Source organism: Chenopodium quinoa, unplaced genomic scaffold, assembly GCF_001683475.1.
Source record: "Chenopodium quinoa cultivar QQ74 unplaced genomic scaffold, ASM168347v1, whole genome shotgun sequence".
In the NCBI taxonomy this organism is placed as follows: domain Eukaryota; kingdom Viridiplantae; phylum Streptophyta; class Magnoliopsida; order Caryophyllales; family Amaranthaceae; genus Chenopodium; species Chenopodium quinoa.
This window is the reverse complement of record NW_018745569.1, coordinates 1,873,494-1,890,573: the sequence shown is the minus strand read 5'-3', so window position 1 is coordinate 1,890,573 and position 17,080 is coordinate 1,873,494. Positions and strand designations below refer to the sequence as shown.

General features: G+C 41.3%; 2 protein-coding genes across 2 annotated transcripts; one reads left to right on the top strand and one right to left on the bottom strand.

Annotated features, from left to right (window-relative positions):
- Positions 1 to 1,324: 1,324 nt before the first annotated feature.
- On the bottom strand, positions 1,325 to 4,444 carry LOC110716276 (cytochrome P450 86B1-like). The gene is made up of 2 exons (XM_021894884.1): positions 2,816 to 4,444; positions 1,325 to 2,004 (listed from the first exon to the last, which is right to left on the bottom strand). The coding sequence occupies exons 1-2, from the start codon at positions 4,156 to 4,158 to the stop codon at positions 1,602 to 1,604; spliced, it is 1,746 nt and encodes a 581-aa protein (XP_021750576.1). The 5' UTR covers positions 4,159 to 4,444; the 3' UTR covers positions 1,325 to 1,601.
- A 1,639-nt stretch (positions 4,445 to 6,083) lies between these two features.
- On the top strand, positions 6,084 to 6,629 carry LOC110716381. The gene has a single exon (XM_021894993.1). The coding sequence runs from the start codon at positions 6,084 to 6,086 to the stop codon at positions 6,627 to 6,629; it is 546 nt and encodes a 181-aa protein (XP_021750685.1).
- Positions 6,630 to 17,080: the final 10,451 nt, after the last annotated feature.

Below are 17,080 nucleotides of genomic sequence, written 5' to 3'. Positions count from 1 at the left end.
GGAGAAGCTATTTGACTTAACTCCAACATAATCACTCGAATTTTACGGCCTAACAAGATGCATTAATTATCGATTTTGTTGCTTTGTATTACTCAATAAACTTAGGTTTTGGTCGACAATAACTTTACAAGTAGCTTAGCAATCTTTGGCCGAGTCAAAACTTTACTATAATTTGTTTGGTTAAGAAGTGTTTATAGATAGCGTTTGGAGGTTGAAATTGTTTAACTTTATCAACTAGTTTTACTGAAGTTTATTTCTTTTTACCCTAACAACTTACTACCTCCTCTTTCACTCCATCCCTTATCAATGACTCTTAACCTTATTGATTGTCGCAAATTGCACACTTGCCTTTTCAAATAAACTTTTGCTTACTTCTTTTTCCTCTCCCCTAACTTACACATTTTATATAATAACTGCAAAGCCTTAGTCCCAAAATGATTTGGGGTCGGCTAACATAAATTGTCATAATAGCATATTGACATGTATGCAAATTAATACGGGATAGAGGCAATATCTAGATTGGAAATTAACGACTACCACGAGACCTCTCAATTGGTGTAACAACTACTTATGTCCTACAAAATTGAGCCTTAGTAGACCCTTTAAGGAGGAATAATGACCAGAATAGAACTTTATCATATTCTTAAATTTTATGCCATGGTACATGGATGGCTGTCCTATAAATTAGCGGACTTTACCTATCTAAAATTGATATGGGTGAGACGCCGAGACAACGATGCAGTTAACCTGGCCTGTTTGCTATGATACTTGGAGCACCCATAGGCCATTGATAGAGGTTACCTTTTCTAAACTATATGCACTCTTCCTTAATTGTTTGATCTTTCGCAGCGGATATAATTTCTGCAGTGCAAGTTAAGTTTGGTTGTCTGAGAAGCATTCTATGTAAATTAGTATGTATCAGTGGCCATTTTGTCTGAGTACTCCACAAATATGAGAATGCTTATCTTGCATAATGTTGCAAGCATTCCTATTAAGTATAAATCTTATACAGAGAGAAAATGTAACAATTAAGGATTGGGGTGAGAGGTTAGAGATCCGAGTAGTCCAGGTACAGATTACAAATATGGATAAAGGATGATAGACTGATGATAAGATCGAGAGTAGGTAGTACTCCTTACAATCTGGTCATATTTCTGTTTTAATACGTCCCAAAATAATAGACCACTTTCTAAATTTAGTAGGTGTATAATTAGAGATAGAGTTACGGAGTATAAGAGTTTCAAAGAATGAAAACATCGGTAATGTGAATATGTGATAATGTAAAATTGTACTTTAGCTAAATTCTTTGAAAATGACACTGTGATAAAGGGAAACACATTATATTATTTTGTATAGGAGAGGCAAACCATAAACATATTATTCTGAATGCTTCATTCAAAATTTTAACATCAAAACCTATGATTATTGACATACCTAAATGCACACTGTTGAAGACAATCTTTCACCCTAACAATGTATGTTCTGTTACTTCTGTATGTCTTCTCAAATTACTCTAATCATATGTATTCTTTTACAAATCCAATCACAAAAAATAGCTAAAACCGAAAACATTACACACAACCCTGTCAAACTTATAACTTTTAGTATCTAACCCTGAGGAACTTATGAAGCTCAGCTTCATCGCGCCTGATGAGATTTACTTTTAGTCCATGTTTCATGTACATAGTCAGCGCGAGCTTTGGTTCAGCAGGGTGGTTGTTCACCACCTTCACGTGATATCGTAATAGAATAGAGGCTGCAGCAAACTTCATTTGGTAATAAGCAAAGTCCTTGCCTAAGCATAGTCTAGGTCCTCCATTAAAAGCTGTAAACTTGTATGCAGACTCACTCATAAATCGTCCATCTCTAAGCCACCTCTCCGGCTTGTACTCCCTGCAGTCCTTACCCCAGATAGCTTCCATTCTTCCCATCGAGTAGATAGCGTATATTACCTTGGTACCTTTCTTTAGCACTGTCCCATCTGGGAAGACGTCGTCTTCACAACCTGTTAATTTATTAAGTATGTAGAACCTTAATTAGTGTTTGTAGAGAACCAACGTAGGATTATTAATTCTTCTTATCTTTCTGTCTGTTTCAAATAAATTTCATATAAAGTGCAAGTGTACCTGGAAGAGAGAGTGCTATTTAATCTCTGAAACAGAAATCAATGATGGTTTTTTTTTTTTTTTTTTTTTTTTTTTTTTTTTTTTTTTTTGACAATTTGAAGAATGGACGTTTGATCTAGTGGTATTATCTGAAGCCAAGTTTGTGGTATAAAGTTACAACATGGGTTGTTGGTTGGGTTGTGAAGTTCTAGATGATATATACAATTGATGACTCATTCGCTTCGGTTTCAATTTGATTGTCATGTAGTCAGATTTGGGTCTATTGGCAATTAATAGTGTATTATGAATTTATGATATCATGAATCAATCAATTGTAATCATATAAATATCCTAGTCGGTTTAAGTCATAACCGGGGTACCTTGTTGTGGGTTAAGGTCTGGCTGTTTCGGGTTGGGTCAGTTTTGCCAAGTTAAGCTCTAGATATGCACGACTTGACTCTTAGAAACTAGTAGATGGTCGGGTTACATGCTGAAGGTTTGTCTAATGAATGCAGTGCATGCTTAGGGGGTAATTAAGACTGGTAAGATATCAAGTTATCTTTGGTTTTCTGGCACTTGATTCATTGATTGAGTGTTGAATTGACAGTTTAAGATGCCTTATTCTGGAACTTTTTTCATGAACACAGAAAAATGGTGTAAACAATTGGTAAAAAAAAAAAAAAAAAGAAAGAAAGGAAACAGAGTATTTTACCTCCTTATGATCAACTGGCACTGAAGGGTACAACCTCAGAGCCTCTGAGATAGCGGCGTGTAGATAATCCATCTTCTTAATCTCCTCTGGATTGAAACTGATTAGGCCTCTAGCTCCTGCAATGTCAGCGACTTCCCTTTCGCGTATGATTCTTCCTATCTCAGCTAGAATCTTCTGCTCGATCTCTGGGTGCTGGTCGATAAGCCAGAAAAACCAGCTGAGTGCCACAGATGAGGTATCCCTTCCTGCAAGGATGAAGTTTACACATATATCTCTTAAAAACTTGTCAGAAAATGGCTGACCCTTTTCATCCTTTAACCTCATAAACACAGTCAGTAAATCAGATCTCTCCTTGCTGTTCTCATCTTGCAAAGCAAGCTCCTTTTTTCGCGTCCTGATAACTTCATCAGCAAATTTGTTTACTCCAGTGATTGATTCTTTCAGTTCTTTCTCTGGCCCAAGGTTAAGGTACCTCATTGTTTGCCATATACAGGTTGGAGTGACAAATCGAAGAACTGTGGCTTCAGTAGCTTTCTCGAATGCACGAGCAAATGGTATTTCAGGGAGTCCTAGGCTTAAACATCCAGGATCAACCCCGAAAGCTATCATGCAGACATTATCAAATGTCATCCTTAAGAGGACATCTTGTAAGTCAATAGGCAGAGAATTTTTCTGTGATTCCTCTAGGACAGGCAGGAGCCTCTTATGGACTAACTCGAACAAGGACTCAGCAGTCAGTTGTCGAAACCTTGCTGAGTGAAACTCAATGCTCGCCGTCTTCCTTTGCCTGGACCAAGTCTCATTATCCGCGTTAAAGATCCCATCCCCAAGAAGGTCTTTCAGAGTGTTTCGAAAATACCCTCCCTTGGGAAAGTTGGAGAACTTTGCCTTCAGAAGGTGCTCCAAGTTCCTAGGATCCGAAGTCACTACACACTGGAGGTTGCTGAACCAGGGTCCCTTGAAGTGGAACGTCCCATTCTGACGATTAGTAATCTCAGTAAGCCACTCATACAAGTTCTGCCTTAGTCCAAAGATCAAGGAAGGCAACATACCTACAAATGGCCATACTGGCAAACCATAATACTTCCTTTGCCTTAAAGTATGTATCACTATAAAAACCGCGATGGCAAGGAAAATTTCTAGGATTTGAACATCATGTAATGAAAAGACTCGCCGGGAAATGGCTCCCCCTCCTTCTCCTCCTCCTCCGATCATGATGTCAGAGGCGAAGGGAAAAAACGAGTGCGGGGAAGAAGTCATGTTGTTGAGGTGCTGCTTATTCATGAAGTTAGAATGAGCAATAGTATGTAAGTAGTAGTAGTATGAAAGTAAGAATAGCATGAGTTATATGAGAAGGTGTGCATGTATTTCTTGGCGTGCTTATGTTTATATAGTGGTTTTGACTTTGGTGAGCTGAAATGAGAAGCAGAGGAAATGAGAGAAAGAGGTTACCAGAAATAGTAAAAGCTGTGGGTCTGTTTTCTTGAAAGAAGAGCTTTTTATTCAGAGTTTTTGAGTCTTAAAATTCTTATCTTTCAGGAGGGAAAATATTCAAGGAAATCAAGAGTTTTAATGTATTGATTTGAAGTGTCAAATATAAGTATTGAAAGAAATATTATGGAGGATGAGAAGTGGGTGTAACGGTTAACCTAAGTGTAACAGTTAAGTGCTGATTTTGTGTTCCCGGAATTTTCTTGCTCTTTCCGTAGTGTACAAGTATAGAATCTGTGGGATAGGATTATTAATATAGGATTAGTTACTCGATAGGCCTTGTGCACGATGAATTGCTTACAACAGACTTAATCATACATTATTATTACCGTATCTTATTAAGAAGTCGGTCTTTCATAAAGTGACTTTTATATGATTTGGGATGATTAAAGTTGTTCCAAAGAGCATATGTAAACATCACATTATATATGATCGTTCATTTTAGAGGGCCTGAATTGAAAGGGTTACCCACCAAAGTCTAAACATGTTGAGATCAACAACAATTTCAAAGGTAAGGAATAAGGGTATAAACGTTCATCTAACAATTTTTAGCTAGTAATATATACTCACTTTTGCGGCCCACCCCTACATGACACTTGTCTTAAAACTTTTAAATTTACACAAGTCTAAATACATTATAAGGTACATAATTCTCAATATAACCGATTTATTTAATTCACTTTATACTCATATCGATCTATACATATGGAATTACCATCAAAGTGGGTTCCTTGAACCACCTCTAAGTTGATAACCTATTTTATTGTGCAAGTTCTTACTACTGGATAAAAGAATATCGGCCCTAAACATGTTCCTTAAACCAATACCCGGAACAATAGTGATTAGCCTAGGCAAATTGTTCAATAACAAGAATTGTAAAAATTATAATTTTGTCAAGCTGAAAAATAAAGTTGATCCTACAAGTGAAAAAATGAACGCAAGAGCACCACTAGCGATACAAGTGCTACTAGATAATAGACATACAACAACTACTACCTTGATTAATTATAGTTTTATCAAACCTTTTACCATACTTTTGTTGTACTATAATATGAGTTGGTGCTTATTACTTGATTTTTAATTTGTAACGTAAAGCTCTTATCTTTGTAATTGTTTTTTGTTCCATTTAAATATTCAATTTGAAAAGAGAGAAACTTTGATCATGTTTTATTTTAATATGCAAATTTTAGATATTGTAATAGCTTGTCATAACTTATTAACTTTTAACTATACACAGTTAATCAAAGATATTATTAGTAGACATTGCAATATTTTCCCTCCTAAACAACACAATTAAAGATAAATGGTATAGTTCAATGCAACAAGAGCATGTTTCTAGCGGACTGGCTTCTTTTAAATGCAACACGACGCGAGCATATTTCAAGCCGTCTGTTAGTGGACCAACTCAACCAAAAGCTTAAGCTGATGGTTGAGGCCCAGGATTATGTTTTACACTCTATCACGCCCCCTCACACGAGAGCCTGTTAGGCTTGAAGTGTGGATGCAACATGGGCTCTCCTTATACCCTGCGCTTAATTCCACTTTGAAAGGAGGGGTGGATGAGATTTGATTTCGTGACCTTTGTGTCACGCTGGCTCTTGATACCATGTTAGTGGATCATCTCAACCAAAAATTTAAGTTAATGGTTGAGATCCAGGAATATGTTTTATACTCTTATCACTCCCCCTCACATGAAAGGCCCTTTGGGCTAGAAATGTGGATGCAACACAGGTCTTCCTATACCTAGCGCGAATTATGATGTATTGAAACGCATTATGCGTTATGTTGAGGGTACCATTGATCATGGCTTACATTTATATTCATTTGCTTCTCATCGTTTGATTACTTACACTGACGCTGACTGGGAGGTTGTCTCGATACCCGTCATTCCACATCGGGTTATTGCTGCTTTCTTGGGGACAACCTCATTTCTTGGTCATCTAAGCGTCAACATACTTTATCTAAATCGAGTGCAGAAGCAGAATATCGAGGTGTCACAAATGTTGTCTCTGAGGCATGTTGGCTTCGTAATCTTTTTACTTGAGTTACATTGTCGACTTCGACAAGTTACTATTGTTTATTGTGATAATGTCAGTGCTATGATGCCTATCTACCTTTCTGGAAACCCGGTACAACGCCAACGCATCATGCATGTGGAGATGAATATTCATTTTGTTCGAGAAAAGGTTGCTTTGAGACAAGTTCAGGTTCTACATGTTCCTTCTAGATATCAGTTTGCGGACATTTCACAAAAGGCCTACCACAAGACTTATTTTTGGATTTTAGATCCAGCCTTAGCGTACGACCTCCTCCCGTTATGACTGCGGGGGTGTGATAGATATTATAATTATGATAATATTTGTCGCATATTAGGATAATATTTGTATATACTATGTATCCTTATCGTACTAAGATTACGAGTCTAGTAAAACTCTATATATATTGATCAATGGTACACACTCTAGATTGAAGAGTTTTCCCGAAATCTAACACGATCGACTTCTTTTAAAGCTGAAGATCTCAAGAGCTTATTGTATGTGTGTAAGATTTTCTGCCCATGCTCACCAAGTTCTTTGTTTTTCATGAAGTATGTTGATAGCATGGAAATTGGTAACTAATTAATACGAACTACAGTTTAATGTAATAATTTAATTCGATATAAGGGCATATGTTAATTAAGGAAAAAAAATCCGTTTTCGCCCATGCTCACCAAGTTCTTTGATTTTGGTGAAGTATGTTGATAGCATGGAAATTGGTAACTAATTAATACAAACTACTTTGAAGCATTGAATATGCTACGAAGTGCTATTATTAGATTTGATAACATTAAAAACCCACCATTGAATATCTCTAATTTCACTGCCTTCTTTAAAATTCTTTTAATTTATATTAAGATTAATTAATGCCATTCATTTATATTTATTCATTAGAAAATTAGAAATTCTAATGATACAAATGTTAAGCAGTAGAGAGAAAACCTACCTCCACAAATAAGAATACAAGTACTATTAAAATGAATATCAGTGATTGGAAGAATATAGACTAACATGGTACGTACATAACACCCTCGTATCCATACAAATACAAATGTTACAATAACTACTATAGCAATAAACTCGAGCATGTCGAATTTTGGGTAGCATAATACAGTAAACCGGTAACAGGAGAACCCTAAGTGAAAATATATGATCCCTAATGTTAGTTGTTTAGGAAAGTTATCTACATAAATGAAATTAATTGTTTTCAGTTATGATCCCAAATGTTAGTCGTTTAGGAAAGTAATTTGTGCTCATAATAATATTACTTTTGATCCAATATACAAATCATTATACTTATTATGTTCTTGAAAATTTTTGACTAATGTTGAATTTTATACGGTATTGTACTATTGAAAGCCTTTAATAATATTGCATGAATATAATCAAATAGCATAACAAATTGTATAGATATTAATAAGTGACATTTTTTAATAGAAAATAATTAGCTTAATTACTTGAATATTCATCCCTAAACTTATAGTTTTAGTATCCTCAACTAAAGGGCATTTATCTAGGAATAGTAAATATATATATAATTAAGGTTAGGCAAAAGAGATACCATGATGTTTCCTTGGACTTGAAATGGACAACAACAACCTTGTAAAAAAAGCCAATAGTTAGGTGGCTTAAAATATGTTAAAAAGTTTAAACTTTATAAGTGTAAAACCAAATATTACTACTATTAATTAATTACTAATACTACACGTTAATTTGAGGGTAAGACAGATACCTCCTAACTAAAAGATTTAGACTTTTGCTATTAAATTTAATTAATTATATATTGCGAAAGAATTGACAAATGATTAAAATAAATAAGAAGCCACAAATTTACAAATTTAAATTTAATATATATTTGTGGCATGAGAAGTATGCACTTGTTGGTAAGATGAAGCTTTCTTGTTTGACCCTTTAAAACACCAACATCAAATTATAATGGAAACCGACAGTTGGAAAGAAACCATTTGGACTAATTCGGCCGTCATGAACATTTCTCAAATGATCTTTAGAAAGAAAAATAAAACGGATGACCTATCTTCTTAAGAAAATTGTCTATGTGGATCATTTAATTTAGCATTATTGATAAAATACTATCGGCCCTGTTTGGTAATTAGCATTATTTTAAGCGGCACCATTGTCAAGACATTCTTTTGACTACTATTTTTTTTAAAATCGGTAAGATACAGGAGGGGTCCCCCACCCTATCACAAGAATGGGAGAAAAATGAGGATCGAACCCCCAACCACTTGAGGGAGGGGGGGGGGGGGGAGACCCTCCATCTCCAATGTCCTCTCCCTTTGACTACTAATAGCTTTTATTGTAAATAAGTAAAAAAATTAAAATTTTGATATTGTAAAAATATATTTGTTGGTTAATATGACACATGATATCATCATATACGAAATATATTTTTATATATTAGTAAAAAAAATCCGGCCAGCCAAACTTTATACTTGAATAGGGAAAAAGTTAAACTACATATGTTGGTTTAGGACGTTTTTCCAAAGTGAGCCAATTTTGGCAAATATTAACCAAAATGGTTGTGTGGCAAAAGTATTTACCAAACTAAGCTTCCAGGCTAAAACGCTGTCTCGGTCAGCGTTTTATGCCTGGGTTTTTTTAAAAAAAAATCAACCTAAAAACGCTGTCTGGGACAGCGTCTTTGTTGTTGACCTTTTTTTTTAAATTTTTGTAATTGCCTTTTATTTATAAAAATGTTTTTAAAAAACAAAAACAGTTATACCAAAGACGTTGTCCCGGATAGCGCTTTATGTACAAACTTCCTTGTACCTAAAACGCTGTCTCAGACAGCGTCTTATTTTCAACCTAAAACGCTGTCTGGGACAGCGTTTCTCTGCTGGTGTGCAAAACAGCAGCAGAATCAGCCTTTTGCCACTGCTCTGCCACTTTCTTCTGCCCCCACCCACCACCCCCTGCCATGATTCTTGCCACCACAATCCACCAACAACCCCCACCATCGACCACCATCTGCCACCACTTTTGACCTCCAACAACACTTCAACCAGTCCACCACCAACCCCAACCATTCAACAACCGTCGATAACCACCCACCACAACCAACAACACTAAAACCACCATGAACAACCACATTAACCACCACGGGCCATCCTTTCTTCCCCATTTTCGACTATGGATTCCAAATGTCTGTTGTTTAATGTACATTAGCCCTGAAGGATCTATTTTGACTGACATAAATCCGATTTGGATAAATAAGCAAACAAAACTTCAAAACACAAACAGATTCATTCAACCAGCATGTCTTATATTGATAATGCAATCGTTATATACAACATTCCAGGAAAAAGGACAAAACAATGATACAATACGTTCACTACTCATCAATTTGGTGTAACCCTTCCCTAGCCTCACTGTCGTCCCTTCGTCTTGGACGACGCCGAGTGCAATGGTGAATGGTGGTGAATGGGTTCTGTTTCGGGGTTTTCTGATGTCCTGCGGGAGAGTTACAATTCCGAGACTGGAACCGGACGCCTGTACCTGCAAAATAACGGAGACTCCTGAGAGCTCCGCCTCCAACGATCAAGTTAGAACCTGATTAAGGAGTAATTAATACAGAAATTAAAGTAATTAGATCTCTCTAGGTGAGAGTGCTTAGTGTTGGTAATCTGCGTTGTTAGCGAGATTAGCCGGTTGTTAATAACTCTGTTCTTCTCTGCTTGATCTCTTAATTATTCGATTCCCCGATTAATGAGGATTAATCGAGTATTTATAGCCTTGAGAAGCGTGCAACTCTCTAGGTTTAAGGTAAACCTAGGGCTGATCGGGCCTGTAGACTGAATTGGGCCTTGATGGCCGGTTGTCCCATTTGGCATGGGTGGACACGTGGCGTGTCTAAAGTGGTCCGTAGAGGACGTATCTGTGATTGACACGTGGCAAGCTCCTGTTGGCCTTCGTGAAGGACACGTGGCGGAACCTGGTTGGTCCACTTGTCAGACGGTGATTGGTGGATAAAAATCCCCTAATCATTTGCCCCTCACAGGTGGCACGTGACTGGTCACGGGTCGCCTGTGACAGATGTCGCACGGTGACAGGCGACGGCCTGTTACAGGTGTCACCTTGCAAACGGCCGAGAGATTTTCCCGCCCAAATTTTGAATTTGGAAGCGACCCTTCGCCTTCTCACTTTGCCTATAAAAGGAAGTGCTGACTTCGGTCATTTTCACATTTGAGAACTTTTGCGAGAACATTCGGACCCCTGAACTTGCTCTGACATTTTGGACTTTTTCTGCCTACCGCCTGTTCTGACAAGCCGACTGACCCGAACTTTCAGGACTTCATCAACCGTCACTCGTTCAGGTAACTCAGTTCTCTTACTCTTAATTTTCTTTTTATTTTTTGAAATGGCACCATGGAAGCACACGACACGCCCTAAGTTAGTGATCAGCCGGTCACCGGGGACGGCTGAATCTAGGACTAGGAGTGCCGCCTGCCCTTTTCTGGACCCATCTTTGCCCTTTATACAAAGTCCGACTGTATCTGTGTCTATGCAGAACGTGATGGCCAGAACAAAAAAGACTGCTATGATATCAAACTCAGACGGCTCCTCCCAAAGGGTGCTCCTTAGTGAAACATCTGACCAGGCGCCAGATGTAGAACGAGGCGACTGTCAAGCTGACAGTTCTGAGAGAGGGACCAAGGTGTTCCCTTCCCATCTTACCGTGGACATGTCTAATTTTCCTTCTGCTCCTTCTAAGGGAGAGGAGGCGGGCCCCTCTAGGAGAGGGGAGGAGTCGTCCTCTTCGGACTCGTCAGGGGACGAGTCCGAATCCAGCTCTTCTGGCCACAGTTCTTCTGGCTCAGAAGAAAAACATAGCCGCCTACAAGAGGCGAGACGTTCTCATGCAGTTGAGAAGGGGGATAATTGGGCAGAGCCGTCCGCCTCTTACAGAGAGGAAAACGCCCCCTACTACTGCAGGGTACCCCGGGGCCGGATTGCAACCATGCGAGACAACGTGGCGAGCTTTATTGCTAACCACAAAATGGGCCCGGAATTTTTACTGTTTGTGCCGGATCCAGAAGATACTGTCGTCTGGCCGGCTGGTACCAGCTATGGTGACGGCTGCTTTGGCTGCTATGTGGCGGCCATCAAAGCTGGACTGCGCTTCCCATTACATCCGGCTGTTCAGCGGATTTTAGATGGGTATGATCTGGGGTTATGGAAGTTAGCCCCCAACTCTTGGGTAAACGTACTCGGCTATGTGGCCGGGTGCGAACTGAACGGGGTGGAGCCAAGTTTTGAGGCTTTCGCCCACATGAACTATCTCAGCCGGACCCCTAAGTCGGGAGGTACCGGCTGGTATCAATTAACAAGCCATAGGGGTTACCTCATGACGAGAGGTAAGGCAAACAAATGGAAGGATTGGCGGAACACCTTTCTTATTATCGAGAGTTCAGACACAGAGCTGAACAAACGTTTTAACAAGTGGAATAGGGATCCGCCTCTTCTCGCAGGCGGCCGCAGCATGCCGCCTGTTCCCCCAAAGGCTAAAAAAGAGATCCTAGACAAAGGACTCTTCAAAGTAGAGACTAGGGTGAACTCTACTTCAGGGGTACGAGAGCAAGTACCCCTAAACTGCGTCCCGAGCTTCAAGTGGCTCTATGACGAGTACTTCTTGGCCGCCTGTGGCCTCAGCAGTCGGTGCTCTAGAGGTAGCCGGCCTGACGAATACTCTGTTTTTTCACGCCTTGTTTACTTGGGATTTTTACTAACTTTGCTGTTTATTTCTTTCAGCCGACGCCATGAGTAAAATAACAGCATCTAAGACTGCGGCGGCCATGCTGCGGGTCTCGCTAATGAAGCAGTCGTATGCCGACTCCCCCAACAAGGAGGCACCCTTGGTAAGCTTTGAAAACACTTTTCCTTTTAGTTGTCTTATGCATATACTAACTCTTTTTGTTTTCAGTCTGGCACTCCAAGGGCTTCTTCCTCGCAACAGCCGGACCCCAAGGCCCGGAGGACGACTGTTGCAAGCTCTCCTGGGTCTTCCAGGAAAACAGTGGCGGCTGAGAAGCAGCCGGCCACTTCTTCAAAAACCCAGGCGGGGCCGCCTAGATGTATGGACACTTGCTTGTAAAAACTCACCCTTGCTTCCTTCTTGATTAGGTCTAACTTGTTTTTTCCTTTCGCTTAATGCAGCCGGCCCCCAGGGACTTGACTTGGTTGAGGTAGCCAAGTCAATGGTTAAAGTAGTTCCTCCATCTGACAGGGAGGCGGTCAAGGGTGCCGGCACCCTTGACCTTGATGGAATTTCAGGGGTCCTAGCTGAGGTATACTTAGCACCTTTTTGAGCTTTTGAGTTCCAGGACGCCTGTTAACTCTTTTGATTGGTAACTGACGCCTGTTTTTCTTTGTACTTAGGCCCTGCTCCGAGTCAACAGCCTTCGCAAGCCGATTGATCGGAAAAAACAAAGAGGTAAAGGCCGCAAAGGCTATGGCCGCCTCCAGCTGTGATAAGGCAATGTTTCAAATTGCCCAAAATGAAGTACTGACCATTGATCTTCTTTATTATCAGGCGCAGGCGACCGCCGCTGTTCGGGCTCAGCTAGAGGCGGCCCAAAAGAAGGTTGACGAGCTGGAGGGGACCGTCACCAACCTTAAAGCCGAGCTGAAACCCCTTCGCCAAAAAAATGCACTCTTACGAAGCCATGGAGAAATCTTTGGCTAACGTAAAAGAACGCCTGGTGAACCAGGAGAAGAGTCTTACCCAAGAGCTCTCGGATAAGGCCGAGCAAGAGAAACAAGAGCTCGTCCGGGAGATGGTGGAAGACTCCGCTCAAATCCAACGCATGACCTGGGAACGACTGTTCCCCAGTGCCGACTTTGCCTCGTGGGAAAGAACGTACCGCCAGTGTTCGGAAATATATAATCAACAGATCCTGGCGGCTGCTGAAGAAGAGGCGTTGGACGGTGCGTTGGAGGAGGAAGAGCCGGTTGTGGCGCTTGTGCCACTTGGGGGTAAGGCATCAAAAGATGGTGCAGCTAAGGCCGAGTCCAGCAAGAAGAGTGCTGACCAGGTGGCTGCTGCTGATACTGAACTGCCCCCTTCTTAAGCTTTAAGTATTTTTCTTTTTACGGCCTGCGTGCCGTTTGCTTTGTAATTACCCGGCCAGGGGGCCGGGGTTTTGAATATTCTGCTGGTCTTTTATGGCCGGCTCATTTTTAATCAAATTTTTTGTTTTGGTTCAAATTTGTCTAAGTATTTAAAATTTGCTCACTAGACCGACTGTTGTGTATGGCCGAACGTTAAGACAGGTACAAATAGTAAGTATGCCGCCTATGCCCCTGGACGACTGGTTGTCTGTTTCCAGGATAGATGATCAGTCGGCCATTTAATCAATCGGTATTCGAACTCTTTATTCAATTTGACCAAGTAAATAGAATTACCTAGTAGCCAAGGAATTAAGTAGGAAAACAAGCGGTGGGTACCGGTTGTTTCCCTTTATTGCCAATGTTGGCTTTTAATTCGTTATTAGTTAACCTAGCAAGAGTATTGGTTGAGAGCCTTTGTTTATTAAAAACAAGTGGACGACTCATACCTTTTAGGCTCCATACTAAGTTTGAGTGACTATTAAGTTAACATAGGAGTTACTTAGTCTTTGTCACAATCTTGATTGAGTAGTAGAGGTATCAGGCGGCGTAGGCCGGCTAGCCCCCTTGATTCACCAATGTTTGTTGGCTATTAACTCAATAGGTTATCCAGTAGGAATAGGGGTTCGAGTGCCCTTGTTTGTTTAAAACAGGCGGACGACTCAAACTTTTTAGATTCCATACCAAACTTGAAGGAGTGACTATGAGTTAACTTTGGAGTTACTCAGTCGCCATCACTTTTGTTTGAGAAGTAGAGGTACCAGGCGGCGTAGGCCGGCTAGACCCCTTGATTCGCCAATGTTTGTTGGCTATTAACTCAATAGGTACCCCCTGCATTTATCTCAAGTAATACAGGCGGTCATCTGACTCAGATGTCAACTGCTACCACTGGTTTGGTTAGTGATAGAGTTATCCTTGTCTCAAAAACGGCTACGTGGTTGCCCTTGGGGACAGTCGTATAGGTGCCGTGTAATTAGTTTATAGAACAATGTTCCACCCAAAAGGGAGCTGCTCTCTGCGACGAATTTCATCCGGAGGGATGCCGTCGGACGCCTGCTATGATGTTGGGACAGGTCGAATTAGTTTTGTAGTTTTGATCAGGTGGCTTGGCGCCTGGTCTGATCATTCGGCCGGTGGCCTTGGTAAGTTCTTGGTGAACGTAGGTGCTAAGTAAAAGAAGGGTAGCCGCCTGTTAGTTACAGGATCGGCCAGGCCCTAATCTTTTTAGCTAAGTATTGTGAGTAAAATACTCGATGGAGAGTAGCCGACTGTAAAGGAACAGACGGCATGCCCCTCTAAGATAAAGAGTGAAACTCAATGGAGAGTAGCCGACTGTAAAGGTACAGACGGCATGCCCCTCGTAATACAAAATTGAATAGTAAGTGCAAACTTATTTAAGTAGCTCTTTACTTTACATCATTCAGAAAAAATATTTTTTAAGGTTATCTACATTCCAGGTTCGAGGCAACGGTTGTCCGTCTGGTGTTTCCAGACGGTAGGTACCGTCCCTGACTTCCGCATAGATTCGGTAGGGTCCTTCCCAGTTGGGAGTTAGTTTGCCAGACTCATTAGCCCTACCAACTGCTTCCATTTTTCTAAGTACAAAGTCCCCTACTTTGAGTGGACGCCTGTGTACTTTTTTGTTGTATGATCTAGTCATTCTCAGGCGATAGATCTCATGGCGCAAAACAGCATTGCCCCTCTTTTCAGGAAGTGAGTCTAATGCCAGGCGCATAGCTTCCCAGTTTGCCTCTTCGTCATATAGCATTACCCGAAGAGTCGGCTCGTAGTGTTCTATTGGAAGAACAACTTCTGCACCATAAGTTAGGAGGAAGGGAGTTTCTCCAGTCGCCCCTTTTTCAGTCGTCCTAATGGCCCAAAGAACATGTGGTAGTTCATCTGCCCATAGGCCGCCTGCTCGTTCAATCTTTTTCTTGAGACCGTCTGAGATGATTTTATTAAAGGCTTCTACCTGGCCGTTGGCTTGTGGACGGCCGACAGATGCAAAGTAATGTGCAATTCCTTGGTCTCCCAACCAGCTTTTGAGAACAGGCGTCTCAAATTGGGGACCATTATCAAAAACCATAGACATGGGAACCCCGAACCGAGTGATGACGTTTTTCCAAATGAATGAAATTACATCTTTCGTCTTGATTCCCTTTACAGCCTCCGCCTCTACCCATTTAGTGAAGTAGTCAACGGCAACAAGTATATACCTTCTGCCGCCTGTAGCAGGCGTATATGGACCCAGAATGTCCATGCCCCACTTAGCAAACGGTAGTGGGCTGTGAATGGTAGTGAGGTCAGTAGCCGGACGGTGAATTAATTTGCCAAACCTTTGGCACTTGTCACATTTTTTCACCATCTCCATTGCATCTGCTTCCAAAGTAGGCCAAAAGTAGCCCTGCCGCCTTGCCCTTTGAGCAAGCATCCTACCACCTATATGGGAAGCACAGAAACCAGAGTGAAGATCATCTAGTATCTCTCGTCCCTTTTCAGGAGTAACACACTTTAAGAAGGGTTGAAGGTGCCCCCTCTTGTGAAGTTCTCCCTGTATCATTTCAAAACAGGAGGCTCGTTTTTTCAGTGCTGCCGCCTGTTGAGGATCATCCGGCAGTGTACCGTTTGTCAGATATGCCCTGATTGAATCCATCCAGGTTGAGCTTCTGTCTAGAATTCCAATAGGATTTTCCTCGATGCTTCTCTTCTCCATTACTTCCCAAAACACAGTTCGAGGAGTATCGGAGGAGGCGGATGATGCTAATTTCGAAAGTGCATCTGCCTGGTTGTTTTCTGATCTCGGCACTTGGATCAGATGGAAATCCTCAAGGGAGCCGACTGCTTGTCGGACCGCCTGTAAATACTTGATCATGGCCGGATGTGTTGCTTCGTATTCGCCATTGTACTGACTCACTATCAGTTGTGAATCAGAACAGGCGTCTATTTTCCTTGCCCCTGCCGCCTTACACATGCGGATCCCGGCTAGTAAAGCTTCATATTCTGCCTCATTGTTTGAAGCCTGGAAACTGAAGCGTAGAGCATACTCGAACCTGTCGCCCTCTGGAGATTGACATACGACGCCTGCTCCACAACCGTTTGAAGTAGAGCTTCCGTCCACATATACCTTCCAGACTTGGTCTGGAACTTGAGAGTCAGGAGGACGAGTCATCTCTACAATAAAGTCAGCAAAGGCTTGCCCCTTCACTGCTTTTCTAGGCTCGAAAGTAACTTCGAGACTCTGCATTTCTATGGCCCATTTGATCATTCGTCCGGAGGACTCCATGGTGGTAAGGGGCCGCTTGATCGGTTGGTCGGTATACACGACGACTGCATGTGCCAGAAAGTAGGGCTTCAATTTTTTAACAGCCATGAAGAGTGCAAGACCAAATTTCTCCACTAGGGGATACCTCAACTCGGCATTTTTCAGTACGTGACTGACAAAGTAGACCGGAAGTTGACAGCCGTCCCTTTCAGCAAGGAGCACCGCGCTTAACGCATGATCAGAGACGGCCAGGTACATGTAGAGATTTTCTTTGGGCAAAGGGCTGACCAGCCTCGGCAAGGAATGCAAGTGAACCTTTAATTTCTGGAAGGCGGCCTCAGCATCCGGC

Bases quoted from the DNA above. Each gene is read 5' to 3' on its own strand.
- LOC110716276 (XM_021894884.1), bottom strand. From the start codon at position 4,158: ATGCTATTCTTACTTTCATACTACTACTACTTACATACTATTGCTCAT. The intron at 2,005-2,815 runs AAAATACTCTGT...TAAATTAACAGG, and splicing joins CCAGTTGATCATAAGGAGGT to TTGTGAAGACGACGTCTTCC.
- LOC110716381 (XM_021894993.1), top strand. From the start codon at position 6,084: ATGCGTTATGTTGAGGGTACCATTGATCATGGCTTACATTTATATTCA.